Here is a 19,271-nt window from a genome sequence, read left to right on the forward strand (position 1 = left end):
TCAAAAATACACCATTTCATCGTGCTTTTCCGTAAGTGTTTTCGCTTTTGAGTCTGAAAATTCAGTTCAATTAGGCAACGCGGCCTTGGAAGCTACTGTTAGGGTAATTGCACTACTGTTAGTCATACGCGACCGTTTTCCGTGAAAAAGCGGTCCGTTTTCCGATGATTATTCACACGAATCTGTAGGTATGGAAATTGAATAAACCAAAGGCATTATCATTATTGACATTGACAATACGTGCATCTATTATTACGTTTTCACTTTCAATTTGCTTGCAGCTTTCGTCTTTCATTGTTCATCAGAGTTCGTCTTTTGCTCTCAATTAACCTTAGCAGCGAATCAGGATTACAGTCGAATTAAAATCGTGAAACAATCAACTGTGTTCGCTTTGATTTAAATTACTGTTTTACATTGTAGAGTGTGGCTTCTTTTCTCTTGCTAAGATTCTTGATTTTCGGCTCGATCGAAGGGCAATTGTAATCAAAAGAAAAAGTGAAGCGAGAAGTTTTTTTCGTTTAATATGAAAAGCGTCGGATTTTATTTTTACTTTCCTTCCTTTCTCTTCAATATACATGTGATTTAAGCTTAGTCAAGTTACAATTGCTGATTGAGTTTTTAATTGCAGATAGGAAAATCAAACTAAAAACTGTGATTAAGCCTAGTTTGAAACAGTTGCTCATTTGTTCGAAATTTACTTTGAGTGAAGTAGGCAATTATTCGTTTAAATAATAAGTAATAACACGAACGAAAATAGAATCATTTATAAAAGATTCATTCAAATCAATGGAGAGTCTTGCAAATTCAACTCCCCTACATCGAGTGTACGCTTACTTTTTGTTCTTCAGGATGTTTTAATGCACAATGAATAGGTATATTTTCAATATTTAGCCATTTCATGCTAGCTGAATCGCACGTTTTTATTCAATCATTGATAATTTAACTTATTTTTTCTTTTTCTTCCAAACAACTTGCTGATATACTATACACGTTTTATAAAATTGTGTTTTGCTTGTTTATATGAGTCTACTAAATTTTATAAACTCTATTAAAGTTACATTTGCTGTTGTTTTACTTGATCTGCTTACACTCTATCACTAGGTAGGTGAAAATAGTTAAACACTAATCGATTGTTATTTTGTTATCCTATAGTAGTTAGGAGATGGATATTGACTTTATCAATACTACTAGATGTATGTGTTTACGATCAATTTAATTGTAATGCCTCTCTGAATGTGTACAACAATTCTAGTAGTAAGTCTATAACGCATTATCTGTTATTTGTCGGAACTTAAAGGACCCAAGTAAGTCTTTTGTAGACATTTAGAGAAAAACGTGGTACAGTGGGGGAATGAACAACAAAAAATATTTGAAAAAAGTAAATGCTGTTCGTTTAATTCAGTCTTAGATGCTTCAAGCATGTATCGTCATGGAATTGAATCTATCAGTTATATTTAAAAACCTTTTTGGAAGAATGTAACGATACCAGTGTTAACGTGAAGAAGCTGGAGGATGTAATCGATGCAATAAAGAGATGACAGATTTTGTATTGACAAATAACACAAGCGGCAAACATTATTGTGGAACGCAAAGTTGAATAAATTTAAACTTGAAAAGCTTTTACAGTCGGGAAACCATTATGTAGACATTGGTCAAAACCAAACGAACAACTTACACATGCATCTCTAGATCACATCATCGAGAAACTAATTGGAATGAAACTTTATTCCTAATCATTCAATAAATATTCTGATCCGTTGTTGTCACACGAATGTAATGCTCATATTTGACGAATATCGATAGGTGATAAAATGTGAAAACTTGAAGTAGGTAGTGTAACGTAACGTTGGATGATCAGAAAACTCGATTTATTTGAAATAGTCCTGGTTTTTGCGTCTTTCACGTTCAATTGTTCAAATAACCTAATTGTAAGTTTAAGTTTAAAACCATGGAATGTTTCAAGCATAAAAATACCAGCTCAAAAACAATTTTCACTCATAACCGTTGTTTTAAGTTTCAAATGGTAGATACAATCTGGCGTCTTTCTAGCTGTTTAATATATATACCGTGTTATACTCAAGGAACTTAAATGATAAGGTACACATTAGGTGATGTTAGCAAATCTCATTGAGAAATTTTGTTCAATTTAAGACCTTCGTTTCACACAGCCGTCTCAATTTACGTTTGGTAGCACACATTTGGTAAGTTGTGGATCTTCTATTTAAAAGCAAGATTAAGGAAAATAATCACAGGGAAAAACGAACTGACCATGGAAACATGGGGCAGCACTAGCATACTTCACGGATTAAATTAAAAGACCTGTTTACATAAATAATAATTGATACTTTTCTGCTTCACCTGTTTGCTATTCACTATTCGAAAATTTTTAATTTAGGTCAACACTTTTATGTCATAATTGTTATGGTCTGTCAAAATCGTATAAAACTAAAACAAACTAAAACTTTTATCCTACACGATACAATGAAAAATATAACCCTGATTCATAAACCCAATAAAAAACCATGGAAATCTCCTATGCTCACTGTAATACTTGGTAGTACGACTGCTTTTTGCCAACTTCATTGTTTAGAATTTATGAAGTTAATTCCTAATATATACAATACTGGTAAGGACACTATTTACAAAAAATAGTCCCATTCACAAAGATACATTCCTATCCAGTTGGTAAAAAGCAACCATGTTCACCACACTACCAGTAGTATTATGTAAAACCACACGAAACAGTCACGAACGGATTTGGTTCAAAAAGGCAGTACAAAACGATACACAAATCTAAAAACGACTTACTTGCTGATGGAGTTGTATTTGAGTGGTACCTCCTTCATGCTTGATTTGTACTGGTGCCAGCGGAGGAGGTTGTGTAGCCGCCTGTTGGGACGGTTGAATTGCTAAGTATATCTTAGTCGGTCCAAGCACTCCCTGTTTTCCATTAGATTCTTGTGCTAAAGTTTGAAACCGATGGACAAGAAACGTAAATAAAAATCTCTAACAAACTAGTAACAATGGTCGTAACCAACCTTTTAACAATTGCTGTTTAACCTGTTGTTGCACCAAAGCTGATTGTTGTGGTGTAAACTCGGATCCATGAAGCCCTTGCAGTACTATTCTTGGTCCTTGCTGTGTTTGAATGACTTGTGCTGTCACACACTTAATAACCGTTCCGGGCGGTTGACCTTGCAATAAAGTTTGCTCCACAGGATCTAATATTTGTTGTTGCTGTTGTTGTTGCTGTTGCTGCTGATGGTGTTGCTGTTGAGCGAATTGTTGGAAAGTAGTTGTATGTGAACTTCCCGATGTGTTCAACGTCTGTTGCATTTGTTGTGGTTGTTGCTGGACGACTTGTTGGATGGTGGTTTGTTGAACCGGCGCTGCTTGAACTTGAATTTGTTGCACTGGTTGAGGTGTCGGCTGGGGCGGTGGGTCAACCGCGTTTGCCAGAGGAATGATTTGAGCCGTTCCATTTGGCTGTGTTTTGATGTGGGCTACCACTTGTGCTTGATTGTTACCCAGGGGACGTATGAGAACCTGTTGACCATTCAGATTGGCTAGTTGAAGTTTACCACTGGACAGTTGTTGTGTTAGACTCTGACCCTGAGTGAGTGCAGTAGGCTGCGCTTGAATCGTTTGTGATTGCGGTTGTGGCTGAATTTGTATTTGAATTTGCTGTGGTTGTTGGACTTGCTGCTGTGGTGTCGCAACTATCTGGTGCACTTTTTGGACTTGTTGCACCTGTTGTTGTATCTGTTGAATTTGCTGATTCTGCTGTATTTGAATTGGTTGATTACTAATAATTTTCTGTCCACTAGCAGCATTCAGAATTATTCTCTGTCCACCAATCATAATTTGCTGGCCAGGAGAAGCAACAATCTGTTGTACTACTTTCTGGCCTCCTGCTTGATTGATAATTATTTGTTGTGGTGTTCCCGGGCTACTATTTTGAATGAGAATTTGCTTCTGGACAGTTTGACCAGTCGGTGTGGTGGCTACCAATACCTTTTGCGTCTGCACCGGGCTTTGAGTCGCATTTTGTTCGACAACCACTTTTTGACCGGTGCCTTGCAACAACTGCTGGAGATTCGACTGGGACATAACTTTCTGCACTTGACCTTCGCCAGTAGTAATCAATTGTCCACTTGAAGTTATTATCTTCTGAACAGTGCCCTGCTGGTTATTAATAATAATTTTTTGTGGTGATGCGGCTTGTTGTGGAGTTGTACTAGTTGCTTGTACCTGGAATATTGAAAACACAATCGCTTGGTCATTTTCATTGTTATTTATAAGCATTTCGAATTTTGTAAAAGGTGCCAATATATAGGATGTTAGACTCCTTGTTGGGAGTATTTAAGAATCTGATAGAGATTTGATGAAAAAAAAACCCCTCTACGTATATACATTAATGTTAATCTACTCAGAGCTATTCAACTTTCAACTTTCTTGAATAGGCACTCTTAGTTGAAGTGGCTATTGAACTAGAAATGTATATCGCTTAGAACAATTCTGGAGTACTTTGTGATAAGGTCGTATGTCTAAACGTAAACAAAACGAGTGAGAGATGATTTGTACTTGTGAAGTACAAGGGATATAACTCTCACTCGTTTTGTTTACATTTAGACATACGACCTTATTACAAAGTAGTCGAGAATTCTATTGTCATTTGAAAGATGCGAAAACTTCCTGCTAGATACAGCCTTTACTGCCGGTAACCGCAAGTCAGTCCCATCTGTAATTTTGTCAATTTTGAGTAAGCATCGTATTTTGGCCTAGCTTTGAGTATATTTTCAGATGTACCGATAAAAAATAGTGGTTTGTTCAACAAAAGTAGAAATCAATACCAAGTCGAATTGTCACATTAGGCAAAGTAACCGCAAGTCAGTCTCAGAAAAAAATTAACCGAAAGTCAGTCCCGATTTACAAAAAAAAACATGCATAATACAACAGTAAAATGAATGGGGAGTATAAAAGAATTCGATACGTCCGTTTAGATGAAAATAAGTTATCTAGTAATAAATATCAATTATTGGGATTATTTTTTAGTTCGAATTGGTGATTAATTTATGTGGAGCAATTTCCTGCTAATACGAATTCAAGTCAATTTTTTTTTGGTTCGCTTCTTCGTAGATCTATCCGCAAAATCTTGAGTATCGAAAAAACTTCCATCAGAATCCAGGGAACCGTTCCAAGAAATCTCCAAAGATGATGCTCGAACCTCAAATGATTTGGATCATCTTGACATTTGTTGTCAGATGAACCAACTGCAGTCCCGGCTTCAGTTTCTTTATCCGAGTCCTCACCGGATAAGCTTTCATCGGTTCCGTACATCATGAGATGTTCCAACGTCGACAATTCTTAAAAGGTTCTCATGGACATACACTTCCTAACAGCGAAGGATTGACAGTTTTCCACGGCAACGAATAACAACACGTCAACACGCACTATAGTTTCAACATGGCAATGTGACTGATTTGCGGTTACTTTTCTTTTCGGTGTAGAATGTAACGGCAAGTCAGTCACACTCAAGGTTTTTATCATAAAATCAATTATATCAATGGTTTTTACAACGTAATTAGTGCAGGCTAGTATGCAAACTATATTTTAGCATGAATATTGTCAAAATAATTCATCTTAAATAAGTGATAACTGAGCGTGAATGAAATATCTTTCGAAGCTGTTTTCTCCGTTTAACATTTTTACAGATGGGACTGACTTGCGGTTACCGGCAGTTTACATGTCTAAATAAATGTAAAAAAAAAACATTTTGGAAACAAAAATGTTTAAAAGTAGCTCAGTTTTAAACGAATTTTGATGTTTTCTTATATTCATTTTTTAGCTCAAATTGAACGTTGTAAACCACTCTAACAGTTTGTTCTTTGACACCAATCCTCTATCTGCATTTTTGTCAAATCAATTTTATAATCTTGTCAAATCAATTTTGTAATCTGAATATACTGACAGAAAAAAAAGTGAACAAATTAATATACTTAAGTTTATATTTCACCTTACACATTTCGGGTATCTCGACTTAATGCACGAGACTTAAAATGATTCCCTACTTTACTTTAACAAATTTTAGATCATAAATAGTCCAATCAAAACTGCTTTTCCCACATAACATATGGTTATATCTGGATTCATAATAGTCTACACATTACACTTTTTATTCACTTTCACTATTTAATTCTATCACTTTTGATAGAATTAAATATTGAAAGTGGATAAAAAGTGTAATGTGTAGTGTAAATATTCTATCAAGACGCTCGATCAGAAGTTAATGAATCATAATAGTCTGATATTTTTTAGCTTTTCGTAATTCAATCTTTCATGTTTGTTAATCTGTAGTTTTCAAACTTTGTTTAACAGATTATTTCTCTAAACTCTGCTATAACCAATAGGCTTCTCGGTCTCAAGCGTGGTGAACTACGTCTCTGCACGTGAGCTAGTCCTTACCTGGGAGGGAGAAACGAATACTACACTTAAAACAGAGAACACGCACATGCGTCGTTTTTTGATAGCGTGTAACTATCTTCTTGCTGTAGCGCGTGCATGACTCAAATGAAGTTTTTAGTAACATCAGAAAAACTGAATGTGCAAATTTGTTTGTAAAACACACATTTTTTGAGTCTGAGTTTTTTCAATTTGCCGTTGTATAAAAATTTCTTCAGAGTTTTGAGTTTGAGTTTTAATATATTTGCGCAGACTTTCTGAAAATGTGTACGAGAGCGTATCATGTGAGGCAGATTTTTCGGGGTTTCATGCAGTTGCAAACATTTTACAGTCCTACATCTCACCATTTCGTGAAAGATTCGACTTCGACCGTGTGTGAAGTGTGTTCGAAATTGTAACCAGTCTAAATAAAAAAAAAGCGCAAGTTTAGTAATCGAAGTACATGATTATTTTACGTAAAAATAAACCAAAATATTTTGTAAAACGACAATGAATATAAAAACTGTTTGCGATGAAGAATGCTCTGTTTCCCTTGGTTCAAATTGACAGTCAATGACAGCTCATTTTGGTTCATTTTGACACTCCCACAGCTTCGTATCCGTTTCTCCCTCCCAGATCCTTACCACCTAAAGGACATCGGTATTGTCCTATGTGATAACTGCCGCTTCTGCAACCTTGCAATTAGACGTCATCTCTCGCTCACCTGCTTGGTCAGCCCTTGCGTATGCTAGATATCACTTCTTCGGACGCTACCTTTCAAATCCGTGTCAAGTATTGAATTCTAAAAGATTGTTTGACTACACGATTCCAAATTGGGGCACAGCATTACTGCCAACCAACCCTCCATCAATGAGTACATTGCTGTTCCAAGCATAATTATCCCATACACAAACCTTATGCGTGGTGCGACAACTATACAATTGAAACGGCAGTACAGATACCTCGGAACTCTTCGGGCAGTGAACCCGAAATATTTAGAGCTAAAACATTTTTTTGTGTAAAGTGAGTTCGAACTATATGCTTGTTGTATTGACGGCTTAGTTTTAAATATTTTCAACTGAAAATTTCAAAAACATGCTGCAACTAATAGTGAATTTCTTTATTCAACTGCGTGAGGGCAACTCTGCCGAGCAATAAAAAAACGGCATCGCCATTTACGAAGCAAGTAAAAAAGAGATGCCAGATAATTGTTTACGAACTTAGCACGTGCGGTGATGGGTTGAAACTGACAAATTTTACAGTGCGCTTCGGGCAGCACGGCAGGTCAAAACTGAGTCAAGATCGAGCGAATAAAGAAGGGTTTTGACAGCAGTTAGTGCGCTTCCAGGTCAAAACGAGGTGAGCTGGTGGAATAAAGAAATTCGCTATAAGCACGTACGGTGGTGGGTTGAAGCTGACAAAGTTTACAGTGCGCTTCGGGCAGCACGCCAGGTCAAAACTGGGTCAAAATCAAGCGAATAAAGAAGAGTTTTGACAGTAGTTCGTGCGCTTCCAGGTCAAAACGAGGTGAGCTGGTAGAATAAAGAAATTCGCTATAATTTAAAATACATTATCCAAATGAACAATACCTTTTGGTTATATGAAGTATCAAATGTACTTAAAAAATAAGCGGAATACTTGAATGTTTTCGTTTGTTAATTTTTTTTCGGATGAATTTCCGATGTATAATAATCATGTGCAAGGTACGCGGTTTTTTTTTTTTTGTAAGATTTGGACCACTGCGACCATTATTTTGATCTTTTGTGGTAGTTGTTAAAAATGCTTTGAATATTTTTAGAGATACTTCTGTCGAATCGATTTGTAAATGATGTTTCTCCTAAATCTAACTAAATTCACTAACAGAGTAATATCAACATGACATACCTTCTGCACAACTTGCTTTTGGATGATTTGCTTTATCGGTTGACCAACTTGACTTCTAACGACAATTCCTGCGGATTTGTTCAAAATTTGTTGCGGAGCAGCTGGGGAATTAACTACCGTGGTAGTTGGTTGCTGTTGTTGCACTACCTGCTGCTGCTGCGATGGTTGGGTTTGGACTGTACTGGTGGTAGTCGCCGAGGTAGCTGCTACCGTTACTGGACTATTGACGTGGCCAGCAGCTACCTTGGTGATAATCTTTTGACCAACTTTAGCCGCAATTGCTTGCTTACTAGCAGCCGGACTTGATCCTTAAAAAAATATTACAAGTAAGATAATTTGACAACACAACCGATCAGGCAATTGCCGAAACCGGTGTGCTTCGTTCTTTATTTGCCATAGTGAGAATTTTCATTAACATACCGGGTGCTGCACTTAGAACGTGCAATTTTCCATCAGCTGTCTGTATCAACTGCTGCCCTGGATTGAGGCCGCGAACGCTGACTTTACCATCTGGTCCACGAATTATTTGCACTTTTTGGGGACCATCGGATTTCGCTGAATTGGTAGACTGTTGTGCCTTTTGCTGTGTGGATGTCACTGAAGACGAAGACCTCGCAGCAGATTGTGTTATGTTTTGCTGAATTATTTTAGTTGTTCCGTCCGGATTTTTCACAATAATACGACGTTGAACAACCGTTTGCTTAGCTGGCGTGGAACCATCTGTAAATAAAAATAAGATATGCCATATTCTAGGCTTTCATACTGCTTAGCTTTTCACCTTGTTGCTGTTTCAGTTCCATTGCTCGCTTCTGGTTATGAGCAGCACGCTGTATCCGCAGCTGCTGTTCCATCTTCTCGGTAATCTCCTCACGTGACGCTTTACTAGAAATCATGGCAGATTTGTTTACCGCACTGGAATTCGAACCAGAGGCACTGTTGCCATTGCTGGTAGGGGTTGATGAGTTTGAGGAATCAGCTGATGAAGTTGAACCAGCGTGACGATTTAGTGGAAGTTTGCCGGTACTAGTTCGGGTCACTGGTTGAACCTGAGTAGCAGCAAGTTTCTCTTGTTTCTCACCGTATAACTTTATCTCCCAAAGTTCAAGTTTGTCTTCGTCTATCCATTCTTCCGAAACTTGCGGTTCAGTTTGCTGTGGAGATTCTGCACGTTTCCTTTTACGTAACCCAGATCGAATAGATTGTACCTCTGCAAAAAAACTCGTTCAGTGATAAAATACACATGCAATCACAAATAGTTACCTCTGACAGTTTTTGGTAGCTCTAGCGGAATGACAACTTTCCGCCTGAGGTATTGCATACGTTCATTGAAGACTCCAGCATAACGATGTTTGAGAATCTCCAGGGACATTATTTCGGACTCGGTTGTGACCTGTTAGAAAACAAAAAGGTTATATTGATCATAGTTATCACGAGAAACTACACATACCTGATGTTTCCCATCACTGGTCGCAGGTTTCATTGCCATATCATCCCATCGCAAGCAGGTCCAAAGTATCCGCAATTGTAATGCTACAGCCGACAATGTCGATAAATTTAATGTTCGATACAGCCAACATGTTTTAAACATCGGCCTTGCACATGGATAAGGCCACACTGAATTGTTTTTCGCCATATGATGAAAACCTGTTACAGGTAATCGACCCCCTGTTCGACTTAATTTTAGCAGTTCGTGTCGTGGCAATACCATTATCGAGGTTGTCATTTTGCGAGTATGAAAGTAATTAACCACCGGATACTTTGGTTTTATTAGTTTCTTTCCAGCTTTCACCTTGACGTCCATGTCGATCGATGGCGAAGTTGGCGAGCGAAGATAAATTTTACCCTTAGTAGACGTAGCTGAATAAATTCGTACACTTCCATCGGGGGCCAATTCTTTCTCTTCAGACTCTTCTTTTTTAATACTGCGAGAAGGGGCAGTAAACCTACGATTGGGTTTATGTTCTTTCTTCGGCACAACCAGATGTTCCTCTTTGATTTTATTATCTGTTTCTTCCACCACTCCTACCGAACTATTTTTATTATTACGCGGTCGACCACGCCGAGTAGTGCGAGGTTCGTCACAAGAATTTTCCGAAATTGAATTTGAATTTTCGTTCATTTTTAAACTATCATCCGCTCGTTCCCTAGACCCATCTAACTCGACTTCATTTTCTGTACTAACAATTTCTTCTTTCACTACCATATCAGGAGCGAGAGTTTCTTCATTCTTGATTTCCACCTCATCCGTTAGGTTGTTATTATGCTCTTGCTCTAATTTAAGCGGAACCATCGAGTCAATCAATTCCTCATCGTACTCGATAAGATTACGATGGGCACGCTCCCAATCGTCGAGCACAGCGCGGTAGCGACTCATAGCAAATCGACCCAACATTCCCTGAAAATCTTCCGATTTACTCTCGGTAAGTTTTTGCTCCAGTATAGATTTTGCTGTTCCTCCAATTGCAGTAGTCGTGGTTTGACGATTATCAAGAATTTGAAATTTTTTCAACAAGAGACCCAATTCATCAACAATCTTCTGTTTTTGTGCACAAACCGGTGAATAGCACATACCCATTTGACAGCCTAGAGAATAGCATTTATATAGTTTTGAACTACGATCCACCTGTTGGTATTTCGCACGCAATGGAATTATTTTTTGACACAATGAGTTCCATTGTTCAACATTCTGGTTACTTTGCTGCTGATTGGATTGCACCAATTGTGCTTTATTGGCCGATCCGTTCTTACAATTAATAATAGCTTGCAGTTGCTTTTCAGCACACTCACCAGGTCGCATATTATTAACATCCGCTTTATGTATAACATTCACACCGATATCATCCTCTTCCAATTTAACTTTTGCAATTTTTCGCTCCTCCTCTTCCTGAAGCGCAACACGCTTTTCTAGCAAACAGTCTAAGACTGTGCATTTTTTTGCAATTTTTGGGTACAAAATTCTACCACCAGGAGTGGATAGCGCTTTCGAAACATCGATCTCTCCGAATTTTTCTGGTACAGGGAATGTTTCCAACTGATTAAAGCTTTCCATAAGCTGATTATTTAAACTATCATTGTCCGTTAGAAAGTCTAGATCTGTTTTACCATCCACACATGCTCGATATGCAATATACGTTTTCTCGTCTAACTTCAGAAGTTTTTTATGAACTTCTGCTACTATGGGAACCAAAATATGAGAGGCTGCTATTCTTTCCTGGCCGACTTTCGAAGACTTCCGCCTGCCAAGTGCCATCCACACCCAATCCCACTGGCCATGAATACGATATTCCTCACCTTTTTGTTTCCAGACTTGATGTTTCAACCCGAGCGAATACTTGACAAAGTTGAACGTCATCCTATTTCGCTCTTCCTCATCATCGCGCTCTCGCTTTTCTCGTTTCTCCAACTTTTTTTTCTCCTCTCGTTCTGCCGATGTTATACGATACATTCTGGTATGCCCTAATTGTTCATGCCAAACACTAGCAAACACTACTCCTCGCATACATGCTTGCAAAATACACAAGATCTTAGCAAAATCCTTCGCTTTAGTACACGAGCTAATAGCGCTGATCCATGTTTTGCGCAGTTTTGACCAGTTTTGATGCAAAAATGGCGAAGCAATTGCTTGTTCTAGGGCAATCATAGTCTGCTTAAGGGTAGAAATTATTTGCGCCTGTGTACTGTACATTCCACCCCCTAACCACTTGAACTCTGACGCTTGTGTTAAAGAAAACTTATGCGATAGATGACGCTTTTTGTCGCGTTCCTCGTTTCGCTGAGGTTTGTTCAAAGCAATTGGATTGATGCTGTACTGATTCACGTACATTTTAAACCCATTTTCCATGCCAAGTTTAAAGTACATCGTTCCATTTGATATCTGACTCAAACGATTACGCGTTAAACGTGATTCATCTTCATCTTTGATTAATGAATGTTTCTTCTTGCTGTCTTCAGTACCGAAGGCACGAGGTGTCAACGAACCTGTTTTAGAACGGGTCACATGCTTTTCATCAGAATTCCTATCCTCATCATCTTTACTGCCAGAAGAATTTGAATCGCTTTCATCTTTTGACTTTTCATCCATATCACCATTCTCATCAGCGTCAACCAATTCGTCAACATCCATTCGGTCGCCGTTTTGCTCATGTAATAATTTTGTTAGACGCTGGTTATCTACTTCAAAGTAAGACTTCTTTCCACCTTTATGCTGATTTGTGATACTTTCCGTGATCGTCATTTGACGGATGACTTCATCTCGTCGATCTTCCAACTCTTTACACAAATCAGTTTCATATTCTACAGCATCCAACTTTGACAACAGGAGTGTGAACTGTTTTTCGGTACTAAAGTACCAAACTTCAGAAGAGTCTTCATTTTCGATGAAAATTCGTCGCCCGATAAACCAATACTTTCGCCCATGTCGATCATAACCCAACAACTCTTGTCGACAAAGCATACCTTGCTTCTCTTGCGTTGATATGCAATCAATAACCCCGGAAACCTTATGCAACTTACATAAGTTGCACTGCCAGTCCTCACTTGGTACGTCAACCAGTGGAGGATCGACACATTCCAGATGAAATACAGCCGGACATGTTTCACAGCACAGGAGATCGCCCAATCTATGACAGATACGACAGTGGTCGTCGTAATGGATTGGGCCTTCCTGCAACATATCATCCCGAACGGTAGTCGTGATTAAAAACTGATCGGTTAGAAACTGCAACACTTTCAATCTTTCTTCTGGTGTCACAAACGGGTACTCATTATTACTAAGTACAGACAGTACGTCCTGATCTAATCCGGAATCACTTTCAATGTAACTTCGTAACACTTCTGGCCACGTTAAAGAGTCTATCAAATAAAGCGCAATGTTAACACTATCTTTCTGATCAAGTGGTGCAAAATGTGTCTGCTGCGAATCCTCCTCCCGCAGGATAGCCTTCAGTAGCATAATATGTAATTCAGTAAGCAGCGGGCTTTGATCGTCGCACATAATTGCTGCACAGAAATCTTCCAATCGGAACGGTGACAGTCGCACCAAGTGCCGAAACCTTCGAATAATTTCATAAATTGAGGTACACTTGAGCACTATCTTATTCGGTGCCAGCAAATCTTTCGAAGAGGCCGGTAATTCCAATGGAGGAAACTCACGCTCCTGAAGCCAAACCGGGTCAGGCGAGGGTTCTTTTGTACATCCGCCCAGGGTAGATGTGCTAAAACTGTGTATCGAAAAATCAGAATCTGACTCATTAACCAGACTGTCGTCGGAGTCACTAGCAGAACGCATCGAATCGTCATAATCGCTCTTATCACTATCATCTCCAAAATCCGACCCATAGTGGTATTCTGATTCATGGTACGTGTAACCTAAGAGTAGAATTTATTGATACGTTGGTTATTTAAAAAAAACTCAAGTAGATACTGTCAAAACAATACGTACTCTTTCGATTATTGCCACCTCGTCCACGACTTCCACTGGCAGAACCTCTGCCTTTTGACGTTGCTTTTGTTGCACGGGCTGTTTTAACCGGAATCGACCGGCGCGACGTAGATGGTCGGCTCTCCTCGCTGCCCTGTGGCGAAGATGCCCGAGACGCTGATGGCGTGCTAAACCGTGAATCGCTTCCTTCTTTGCACAAGTATTTGGGCTTCTTAAGCAAGTGGTACTGGAACTTGGCCTTTGGCCGTTCCATCGACTGTGACTTAGGCGGTCGACCACGGCGTTTGCCCGTGGATGGACCCTCCCCTGCTCCAGCGTTCGACTTGCGACTGCTCATTTTGACCGCTACACAACGCAGTTCTAACTTTTCGTTTTAGATCTAAATTATCCTGAAGATCTGGGACTTGATATTCTGTAAAAACAGACACAGAAAACACGCAAGGATTAAATTTAGAGACATAAAAAAAAGAACTATCTCGAGGGTCTACCAGAAATCTGATAACTACATATGCATGAAGCTAAATAAATATATGCATATTGTGTGGAGAAACTGTGAGACGATATTTTCGATGAAGCCTTGTTCAACACTTGTATTGATCGATAAAACAGTTTACCTACATGAGCATGAGCATGAGCATGAGCATGATTGACCGCCCGCGGTTGCTACTCCGTTATTGCCAGATCAGCTGTAATTACACAGAGAACCAACAGATGATGCTTGGGACCAACATGCATCCTCAATGTGTAAAAACCGGTGACCTTAATCTTTATATTAGGCAATACCAGCGCCGGCCGCATCCGAATGCAGGTCAAAGAAGGAATTTGTATAGGAAAATGTTGACGTGATACTCGCTTATTGGAAGCCGAGAACACCTCTGCACTTCCACGAGAAATCACTGGGATGTTGTGATCGATAAAACAGTTTACCTACAATCAAATTTCTGTAAAATCGGAAACATTGATTTATTTGTTTTTTTTTTCCTTTAAAAATAAACTTACCTTGAAGTAAGTTTATTTTTTAATGAATCACCTAGTTCATTATAATTCTTTTCAGCCCAAAAATTAAATATTCAGTTTAAAAACATGTTATTTCGACTTTGCAAAATAGACTACACCGTTTTGTGCTACACTCTGCACTGAATAAACGAATAGTTTTGACATATCTCACTAATCTTTTTTTCTGTATGGACTTCCTCACTGCGCTCAGAATCGTTGATCTATTGTGAGATATGCTAGGGTGTCTGCTGTACCCCGCCGCATCGCTAATTATTTAAATAGGATACAAGTGCTAATCATCTATATGAAAATTTGTAATCCAATTATATACACTTAAATCGCTTTCAACAAGGGGATGCGTGCCTCGTTAAAAATAACATCAATTCTGTAATCTACAAAAATTTCTTCAAATCCGCATTAATAATTTCACTTGTTACATGTTTTCATATCAAAATAAATGATGTCCTAAAGCGTTGATTGCTTGCATGATGGTTGTTAATATATTCCCGCAGAAAATTGTCTTCTTTGATCAGGACAAACCTGACGTTAATAGAGCCGATACCCTATTTCATTCAAAGTTCAATTTTAGAGCTCATTACCAATCCTACAAAAGATAGATGCTAAAACTTAGACCCGTTAAACTGTTGATTTATTTAGTTACTCTTAAGATTTATTTGAATAATACTGACTGTTGATATGAAATGAAATACTGAATTATAAAATATTACATTATATATATGTACACTAAGGTCGCTTTTTACGCGGTCTTTTTACGCGGCTTTTTTTACGCACATTCCGAAATTTACGCGGTTTTTTTTTACGCGGATTCCGGAATTTACGCGTTTTTTTTTACGCGGATTCCGGAATTTACGCGGTTTTTTTTACGCGGATTCCGGAATTTACGCGGTTTTTTTTTTACGCGGCACGTATCCCCCGCGTAAAAAGCGACTTTAGTGTACTAGGTATTCCCGCAAAACTAATACCAACAGCCCATCAGACAACTATCCATTTAAAAACCTTCGGTGCAGTAGGTACTGTGTGAGTACTGAGTGATACAGTGAAGTATGGACTTTTCATATGGTAAATAATAACTTTTCAAATTGATTCGAATCGAAAAATTTGAATACAATGATGATTCGCTCGTTGGATTATCAGCACTAGTGAGTTTATTTCTCAGCGCTATTAACTGGACACTTCATGCAGATCATCTCTGGCATAATCAATCGCGTAATTTGAAAAATACATGTTATACATTTACAACATTTTTTGTGTAATTTAGAGGTTTACTGTTCGGTTTACGGTTGGTTGTATCGACCAAATACATAAAATATTTACTACAGCAGCACGACAGATGAGCAAAGTCCATTTTCTTTGACATAGTTTTACCGCAATGAAATTAGGAAATTTTGCAAAGCAGGAAGAAAATAAACAATCGGCGCTCCCTTTGAAAAATTTACCCAGTTGTCAGTTCATCCAACTAAGGCTAATGACATACTGAGGCGTCAAAGGAAGCGAAGCGTTGAGCGTTTGAGAAGCGGAATAAACAGAAGCGTTGGGTGAAGCTTCCTATGACATACTGGAGCGAGCGTCGCCAATGCGTTGTATTGTCATATTCCTAGATTTCAGTAGCGGTTTTGTTTGAAAGAAATAGGAATTCGTCCAATGGAGATTTTTTTGCTTCTTCAAGCACGGTAAATTACGTTTTTAGTAAACATAGAGATTTTTTTATGAAATAAAATAATATTACTGAAGTGAGTTGCGCTACAGGCGTAGTAAAAAATATAAGATATTATTCTGAATTTTAAACCCGTTGACCCCAAGCAACATTCAACTAGTTTACAATATCTATTAGGATTTAAAAAACCCATGTGAGCACAGCTAGTTACTCAGCGGCTTGCACTTTCGCGACCAAAGAAGTTCAGCATGCTAGATTCCTGACCATTCGAATCAATACTCAACATCAATCAAAAATACCAGTGTTGTTTTTCCGACGGCCTGAAAACTTTTCCCGATAGTACTTTCTATCCTACTTTTTTTCTTTTTTAAGATTTAATACCAAAATAAAGCAAATATAAAGCACCTGGCGATATCAGGTTTAGTCTGAACATGGTATAACTACACTAACATTTTCTAAACATTTTGACATTTTCTAAACGAAAATGTATTTTATTTGCTTTTTTTCAATTACCAAACCAAAACAAAGCAAATATAAAGCACCTGGCGATGAAAAATTTAGTCTGAATATGGTAGTACCGCGTACCTATACGCGCGTCAAAACACTACTCGTTCTGTTTCGCCGCCTCTACCGACGCGTCTTTGCCGCTCCAGTATGACCGGTTTGAGCGTTTCATATAGACGTTCGAAGAAGTAGCTCAGACGCCTTTACGACGCTTTTTGCTTCGCTTCGTTTGACGCCTCAGTATGTCATTAGCCTAACGAACACGATTCGCTAGTTGGGTGGCAGTTGTGTTCCAACCAACGAATTTCGGCTGTACTACTATTACAATTAAACAGGGCCTTCCAAAAGATTGACAACGAATTAGAATTAGATTACTTGAAAACAGAAAACTCGAGAAATAATTTTTCGAAAGAAAATTGTACAATTGAACGAATAAATCAAATAGCCATTCCTAATAATTCTACTACCCGCGAACTTGATACTCTATAGAGTCAGAAGCATCGTAGCACTTGTATCGCATTATCCTGTTAACTATTTGTTTGTTTACCTTTTTGTGATGCGTGAATGATCGGTAAAAAGTTGTTATAAAATCATATTACATCGCCATTCTTCTTTGCATTTTTCTTGGTTAGTGCGAGACTGTTGTTTGTTTTCTTAAAAATAAAATTGGAATTACACAAAATAATGAATAGACAAATATTTGTTGGAATTGTTGCAACATATATGCATTATCAGTTCGAATATAACGCGTATGTTTACAAAATTCATAATTAGAGGTTTGACCTGTCACCTTTATACTTCTTTCTCTTTTCTGAACATTTTATCGAAAAAAACAAAAAGTAACCTAAACTAGTTCAAACTTTAAATAAACTATTGAAATATAAACTCAAGCACAAGCTAATGCATGCTTTTGTTCCAGAGTCAAAGCTGCTTATTGAGCGAAATTTGAATTGAACAACCAGTAAAACATCAAACTTGATTGTTTGATTCGCATAGCAGACCCATATGTATTTTGCTCAACTAATCGTCCAAATGTAAAGCCAACAGCCTAGAAAGTCTACGTTTTTTTTATTTCAATTGTGATTCTGTATCGTAACTTCAACACTTTCTTCGCTAACAATAGAAAAGGTTATGTTTTATTCCTGCCAATAAATGGCTTGTTTTTGTTTTTGTGCAATCATATGTTGTGCTTCTGGCCGCGATCAACGTCTCCGAAGGTTTCGTTTGGATTTTCCTTCGGTTCGGACACACACTTGTCATCGTGTAAACGTAGTTCGGTAAAGGAAAAAATTCCCTTAGCATGCGAGAAAATTCATTCGCTACTGGCAACCATTTTGGACTAAAGGTTTGCAGCAATTTCGACTTACCAAATCTTTTCTAGGGTGCATCCGGCTAATTCGTCTAATTCGTTACTTTTTCCGCCGTACTTTACATGACACATAACCGTAAGGTATTATTGGTCGCAAATCTGGATGATTTTTCCGCGCCAGTCGAAAATTTTGCACACACTCTTCCTCTTTCTGATTTCAGGTTTTGTTCTGCACCTTTTACGAAGAGGACGCACTAGATTTTGCTGCTACTGCTACTGAACAGTGACGCGAAAACGTATGAAAATTCATCATGCTGTACCAAAGCGATGAAAGCTCGACGCTGATTGGCTGTCGCGTTGGACGCCATCTTGTACTACTACGCTGCGTTTGTACGTCTTTTCACTATAAATCTTTCCGATTCAAAACTAAAGTTTTTCGTTAAAAATGACAAAAATGTCGACTTAAAACTATTATTTTTTAATGATTGTTGATTTTTCACTAAAATATAATCTCTATTTGAGGAAACTACTCAAGTTCCTCAGCGCCTGTCAAACGACTGTCCAATCACAATCGTTGTTCTACTTCACGCATTATAACACGCACACTATTGCTGTTACGATACACTTGGTCGCACATACACTGTTTCCCTGTAAAGCTCTTCTGCAGCTCAAGCGCTGGTGTGCGTATATTTCCTTCAAGTTAGAAAATTATCACTTTCAGTATAAACTTTTCGATCAAAATAATAGTTATAAACAACTTTAGCAGCAAACTAAAAATTAACTTCTCAGCGAATAATTTCTTAAAGTCTACTCTGCAGAACGGGAAACAACTGCAAACGTACTCCCCTTTACCTAAGCGCGTCTACCACCGACAGAGCTTTGCTTCACGATTGCAATCCAATTTCACTCTGAACTTCGTGTTTCTGCTGCTGCCACATAAATGCAGTGTTGCCATATAAACTTGCAGCTTTTTCCAAACCGCAAAATCTATTTCACAAAATATTTCCTACCTACAAAATTGA

General features: G+C 38.1%; 1 protein-coding gene across 1 annotated transcript in view; it reads right to left on the reverse strand.

Moving 5' to 3' along the window:
* LOC129726093 (nucleosome-remodeling factor subunit NURF301) overlaps positions 1-19,172 on the reverse strand; it is a 29,186-nt gene extending 10,014 nt beyond the window's left edge. The window contains exons 1-9 of the mRNA XM_055682712.1: positions 18,308-19,172; positions 13,766-14,177; positions 9,773-13,692; positions 9,586-9,715; positions 9,104-9,532; positions 8,746-9,045; positions 8,326-8,633; positions 3,039-4,251; positions 2,809-2,963 (exon numbers count right to left, since the gene is read on the reverse strand). Of these exons, the coding sequence (XP_055538687.1) occupies positions 2,809-2,963; positions 3,039-4,251; positions 8,326-8,633; positions 8,746-9,045; positions 9,104-9,532; positions 9,586-9,715; positions 9,773-13,692; positions 13,766-14,102 (6,792 nt within the window). The 5' untranslated portion in view covers positions 14,103-14,177; positions 18,308-19,172. The remainder of the gene's footprint in view (positions 1-2,808; positions 2,964-3,038; positions 4,252-8,325; positions 8,634-8,745; positions 9,046-9,103; positions 9,533-9,585; positions 9,716-9,772; positions 13,693-13,765; positions 14,178-18,307) is intronic.
* Between the last annotated feature and the right edge of the window lie 99 nt (positions 19,173-19,271).

The sequence above is a fragment of the Wyeomyia smithii genome, chromosome 2 (genome assembly GCF_029784165.1).
Source record: "Wyeomyia smithii strain HCP4-BCI-WySm-NY-G18 chromosome 2, ASM2978416v1, whole genome shotgun sequence".
Taxonomy (NCBI): Eukaryota; Metazoa; Arthropoda; class Insecta; order Diptera; family Culicidae; genus Wyeomyia; species Wyeomyia smithii.